The 6,000-nt window shown below is 46.5% G+C and overlaps 1 protein-coding gene across 10 annotated transcripts in view; it reads right to left on the bottom strand.

The window, feature by feature from the left end:
- Window positions 1–3,491: 3,491 nt before the first annotated feature.
- Parp11 (poly(ADP-ribose) polymerase family member 11) overlaps window positions 3,492–6,000 on the bottom strand; it is a 40,680-nt gene continuing 38,171 nt past the window's right edge. For all 10 annotated transcript variants that reach the window (XM_051155415.1, XM_051155418.1, XM_051155414.1 and 7 more), the window contains 2 exons: window positions 5,780–5,931; window positions 3,492–4,043 (listed from right to left, as the gene is read on the bottom strand). In XM_051155415.1, coding sequence (XP_051011372.1) covers window positions 3,727–4,043; window positions 5,780–5,931 — 469 coding nt within the window. In that variant the 3' untranslated portion in view covers window positions 3,492–3,726. The remainder of the gene's footprint in view (window positions 4,044–5,779; window positions 5,932–6,000) is intronic.

Here is a 6,000-nt window from a genome sequence, read left to right as displayed (position 1 = left end):
CATGAGTTTTAGGAGTCTGAACTCACGTTTTCCTGCTTGTGTGCCAAGCATTTTACCAACTGTATCATCTCCCCAGGACCACAAAATATTTTTAACGTTTTTATTTGTATTGTGTGTGTTTGTGTGTGTGTGTGTGTGTGTGTGTGTGTGTGTGTGTGTATGTGCAGGTGTCTGCATATGTGTGTGTGTGTGTGTGTGTGTGTGTTGGGGGGTATAAACACAGACGTACAGATGTCCATGGATAACAATTGCCCTGGAGCTACAGCTTCAGATGGCTGTGAGCTGCCCAAAGTAGGTGCTGGGACCCAAACTCAGGTCCTCTGGAAGAGTAGCAGGCATTTTAAACCACTGAGCTATTTCCAATCCAGGCTTCCAAAAGTATTTTTAATATTTATAAAAAGCAGATTGAGCATGGTGGCACATCCTGTAATCTGATGACCCGTGAGTTAGTTAACTAGCCTGGGCTGGGTACGAAGGTGAGGTCAGTATGGACTATGTAGTAAGACATTATCTCAAAAATATAAATAAATGAGCTAAAGATGAAAAAGCAAGATCCCCTTTCTTCAAGGAGAGAAGGAAATCTTAGGAGAAGCACACTGCCAGGGACATTGTAAGATCACTTCTCAATGAATCTTAGATGACCCCTCCAAACATTCAAGGTGACTTCCCACCCTAGCTGAGCCAGGAGAAGTACCTATGGGGACAGCACGCTTCCTATCAATCAAAGGTCACCTGATTTTTTTTTTTTCTTTATCACAGTGATGCTTACTATCAGTTGAGCATTAAGATAGGAGGAGACACAGGGGTGGACAGTCTGGCCATGGCCACAGCTGCAGCCTACCATGCTGCCCTTCGTTCTGCTTAGCAAGGTTGACCGGAGACTGCCGCGAGTGCTAGTGAGTAGGAGTGACCGTCATACCACTAGAACAGATCCTCTCGGCCAGGAGCCCTTCAGGGAAGGACAATGCAGCCACCAGGCCTTGATCTATTCATAACCTAACAGAGCAGAGGTCATGACTTCATCCCCAGGTTATTTGATCAGTCATTGCTCACAACAAGCAAAACTACGCCCAAAAAGCATCCCTGGGGGGAGGTCCACAGGAGGTGCGGGCAGCAAATTCCCTGACAGTGTATGACGTTTGAGAGGAAAATTCTAGTTGTAACTGAGACCCAGAAATCAGAAACATACATACAGCACGCACAGGCAGCCAAACTTTTGATACAGAAAACTTTAATTAACAGTTATGAAAACAATACACTTAGACATTAAATATCAGAATTTGCCATCAATACCACCACCACCAGTCTAGAAATGAAATGATCCACTAATCTCAAACATTCCTGGTGAGAGATAAAAGACTTTTAAAAATGTTTTCCATAAACACATTTATTTTTACCCCGAGGCTAGACTCCCCACAGAGAAAAGACAAGTTTGTACTCAACGGAATTTATTCAGCCAGCTTTGCGGCACAGCTCAGCACTCTGTAACAGCTCCCTTTCCTCTCCCTCCCACTGGAGGAAATGATGCTTTTCTATACACGTAACAGACAAAACACAGTAAAACTTTAACATGAGTGAATTCTACATTATTATATTTTAAAACACGTATCAAAATCACCTCTTTTGTATAAAGCGGGGCTGCTAGACCATCCCAACAGCAGCATAAAGCGGGGCTGCCAGTCCATCCCAACAGCAGCAGTACATAGCTTCTTATGCTGGGCACTGACATGCACCTTTGCCTTCTTCCTCAAGCAAGGCAGTGAGGGAGAGTGACTGCACAGACGGCCTGTGCTCTCAGGCACCTTGACACGGGTACACAAGTCTAAAAGGGAACAACCCCAACTACGACAGTACTTCCATTCAAGTATTAAGAGAAGTGTGTGTGGAACTGGGGGAGACAGCCACTTAAGAAGACGGACTTCACCACTTTGCATGCCAGTTTGGTCTACAGAGCGAGTTCCAGGACAGCCGGGGCTACACACGGAAATCCTGTCTCAGAAAACAAAAACAAAACAAAACAAAACACCCCCCCCCCCCACACACACACAAAAAAAAACAAAACAGAAGAAAAGAACTAGAAGGTACTGTTCAGTCCTGAACTTCTTCTAATGCCTCTAACACTGATTCCTGTGAGCGGGTTGGCAGCCGAGCTACTTTGACTGCAGGCACTTCTGCAGAGCCTCTGTTGGTTTTGAAATGTGTCCTTTCTATCGTGTTTTAAACCAATGGTGGCCCTACACAGTGGAGGCAGGAAATCATTATAGCCCAAAGTACTGTGCCCCCAAGGTACTGTGCAGACGGCTTCCTGTGTGCTGTTCATGTACTTCCCACCGCGTAACCCCACATACTCTGGACTATGAGGAAAATCTGGCGCTAGAAGAAGCTGGAAGGATTACTATCCCTAATCTTGTTCCATACATGTTTTAGTTCTAAATGCTTCCTGATTCAAATGATTGGAGAGAACAAAGCAGGCATGGGCTCCAGAAGTGAAACTGCTCATTTACTCACAGCCAAAGCTGGATGGGGCTAACAGAGACAAGATTTAGTATAAAGACTTAGGAAAAGTTCTGGGTGAATGGCTTGAGGCGTGATCTTTCCCATAAGGAATTGTGGGAAAAGCAGCGTCGGGGGAGACAAATCACACAGGCAGCTCCTTGTCTGATAGCTGAACACCTAGACAGTGTCGGGCCTGAGTGCTGTCTCACCTCTGCTAGGCCACCAACGGCCAGGAAGCTGGTACAGACCAATTCATGACAAAACAGCAGGCAAGTAGACAGGTACGCAAAGCCAGGAGCACAACTCTAAGTGTGCACAGCTGCTCAGGTGTTGGCAGTGGTCAATCACTACTCTAAAGGAGACCTCAGCATCCCATGTTCTCCACAATCATCCAAAACAGAAAGATACCAGTGACTAAGACATGTAGATTTTAGGACTCACCATGAAACAGCTGTGTGTATAATGGGGGGTGTGGGGCTGTACAGATAAAGCTTCTTACGAGTGATCACTACAGGGCCTGGAAAACAAAGGGAAAATAAACATCTTGGGGCAGGACTCACGGAGGAGGGCCTGGAGGCTGAAGTGTGAGCCAGTGACCCTTGTGGCAGCAGTTGTCAGCTCAGCTGTGGGAGGTGGTGAGAATGCTGTCAGTTGCTCTGGAACTGCAGCCCACCTTCCTACAGGAGCGGCCAGCAGGCTCTCTCCTGGTCTCTCTTCTGCAAGCTTGTGCCCTAGCCCGGAAGACAGGCTCCTTGTTTCTTACTTCTCTGGGCACCAGGGACTCTTTCAGGGTTTTAAATGACTCCTTCAGAAGATGAACAAAGGGACATGCTCATTGATAGGCGATAATGTCAAAATTCAATTTATAAAACTCCAGTTCTCGTAACAGGAAACAAATTCTAAAGTCATTTGTCTGGATTACACACATGCACTTTGCAGACTGCCTGGCCACGGTAATGAGAGCTGACCTGGTAGGTCTGGAGTAGTGCCTCTCATTCCCATATGTTAAAATGGCAACAGCATCGGTCTTTAACAAAACTGTGACAGACAGAAACAGGAAAACATACAACCAACCTCACAGCCAGTACTTCTTTATACATTGAGGCCGCATTCTTTTCGGCATCTGTTTCAAAAGTATCCAATATTTATATTAGCGGCTAGAAGATAGGGGGCCAAATCCTCCTGCAATGAGAGAGCAAAGCTTTCACTACTGAGCCTGGGGAGGTGGGGTCAGTGAAAGTCTATCAAGTACTCAGGGTAGATCTGGTTGGCATCAAAAACCACAAAGATCTTTGGGTTCCAGGTGTCATCCACACAGCTGTCATACAAATTCACATAGCTCCCGTCTTTGGAAGGAGGTCTCATGTATTTGGAGTCTCCGTTTATGTAATCCCCAATTAGCACTCGAGCAAGAAACATGGATTTATAGGTTCTGAACAGATGCCGCTGCTGCAAGCTGACCCCATGAATCTGGAATGTGTTCCCGTGCTTGATATCATCTTTGCAGAAACGACTGGAATATGCAGCATCTCGCGCGAAATAGGTTCCTTCAACAGAAAGGGCCAAGGTTATTTTGGAGAAAACACGAAACTCCGGCGACAACATTCTGACAGACAAGAATCACACCATAGGGACAGATGTGGGACTTCTTCCTCCGCAGACCTGAAGAAGGGGAAATAATCCCCCTCCCCAACACACACACACACACACACACACACACACACACACACACACACACACACACACACACACACTCAACCCTGTGGATATACCAGGCCTCACCAGTGCCCTCCTGTGCCCTTGACAAACAAGGTGCCACATTTGTGTTCCCAAAAGAGAGCTTGCAAGGAAATCCAGTAAATAGAACACAAAATCATCCTGTGGTGAGAAGTGTGGCAGGTGAGAATTTCACCTGGAGGCCCTACTCCCCAGCTGTATCCTTCCTCAGCCTTGTCCTCACAGCCCTCACCCAGCATCCAGCCAAGCTCTACAGAACACTGCTCTACCCAAGGAGCTCAAACCCAAGAAGCTGCTGACTATGACACGGGGGCAATCCAGAGGTAATTCTAGAGCCAGGGGTTACACTCAGGAGTGAAATTCTGAGACTGTAAAAGCTACTGCTGTGGATCTTTAGTCTCCCTGGGACCCAGGTGTCAAAGGCTTTTAGCCTTCTGAGACCTTGGTGCTAAGGAAGGTGTGGGGACTTTAAGAGAGATGCGGCCTACAGAGAGACGGATTGTGGACCACAGACAGTCTTCTTCCTCAGACATTGTTCCTGATCTGGCTGCCAGGAGGGGCTGACTAGTTCACTTTACACCACACTCCCAACCATGATGGTCTGCCTCAAAACAGGCTCCATGGTGCCAGTGGAGTAGACTGAAATGTCTGAACTGTGAGTCAAAGTAAAACTTTCCTCTTCCTGTGCTGTATCTGCTCCTGCGTGAGCATTCCAGAACACTGTCATTTAGTGTCATGAACACTCAAGAAAGCAGCCAACACTCTGTAAATGACTGACGCTGTCAAGCAAGTACTAACTCTACAGAACTGGGACATGAATTACAAACTCTCCTAACCACCCAATATTGATGGAACTGGGCCCAGACCCTTCTGACCTCGGATAGGTAAGGTGAGCAGTCTTTTCAATATTTATTCTTAAATTAATTCATTGTTTCAAAATCCTAATCCTAAGTGGAAGTCAGCTCTCTTGCCGGAAGTAAGGCACCAAGGACAGACTGGTAAAACAAATGCTCGCCCCTTACCCTCCTCACCTTTCTCCCTATCTGCTTGAGTCAGGCCATGAAGTGGAGAACTGGGACTTGCACAACACTAGAACTAGAAATAAAACGGAGTTTTGCCTATTTTTCCCTTTAGTGCATGTTGATAATCTTGTAGGCAAGAATATCATTTTCTAACAAGCAAAACCAAACAAACTACTAGTAGCTACCGTAGAGTGCAGCTAACATGTTTCTATCACTCTTTGCATTTGCTTAGGGCAGCTCAGTGTGCAGGCTCACCCACATGAAGGGGTGACCTAACATTAGCGATGCTGTAGGCTTTGCTAGCACACGGCGCCTATCAGGATGACCAGAAATAGGGGCCTCTGAATAGAGCAGGGCATGCAAGTCTCGCTTCCGCCCTGGGTGTGGAGCAGGTGCTTTTCTGTGGTTCAGAAGCTCCATGGGCTTGTTTGGAACCCATAGCCTGGTACCTTTTACCCTCATTACTGCCAACTCTGAATGATAACGGAAGCAATTTCCTACTAAGCCTGAGACTCGGGCGTTACCTTTTCCAAAGACAGCACCATGCACACCATTGATTCTCCAATCAAAGTTGTGAATGCAGATGGCTTCCACGAATTCACTGCTGGTGCCGTGAAACAGCATCTGCTCGTTGATCTGAGGGACACCTCGCTTTTTCTTGAGCTGAGCCTTTTTCCTAAAGCCACAAAGCATCCAGATACAAGAGCACAGAAAACAGACCCGTGAGTGGTATTTATTAAGTTAA

Source organism: Acomys russatus, chromosome 13 (assembly GCF_903995435.1).
Source record: "Acomys russatus chromosome 13, mAcoRus1.1, whole genome shotgun sequence".
In the NCBI taxonomy this organism is placed as follows: Eukaryota; Metazoa; Chordata; class Mammalia; order Rodentia; family Muridae; genus Acomys; species Acomys russatus.
Note: the sequence above shows the minus strand (reverse complement) of the source record. Positions and strands in the feature narration are given on the sequence as shown.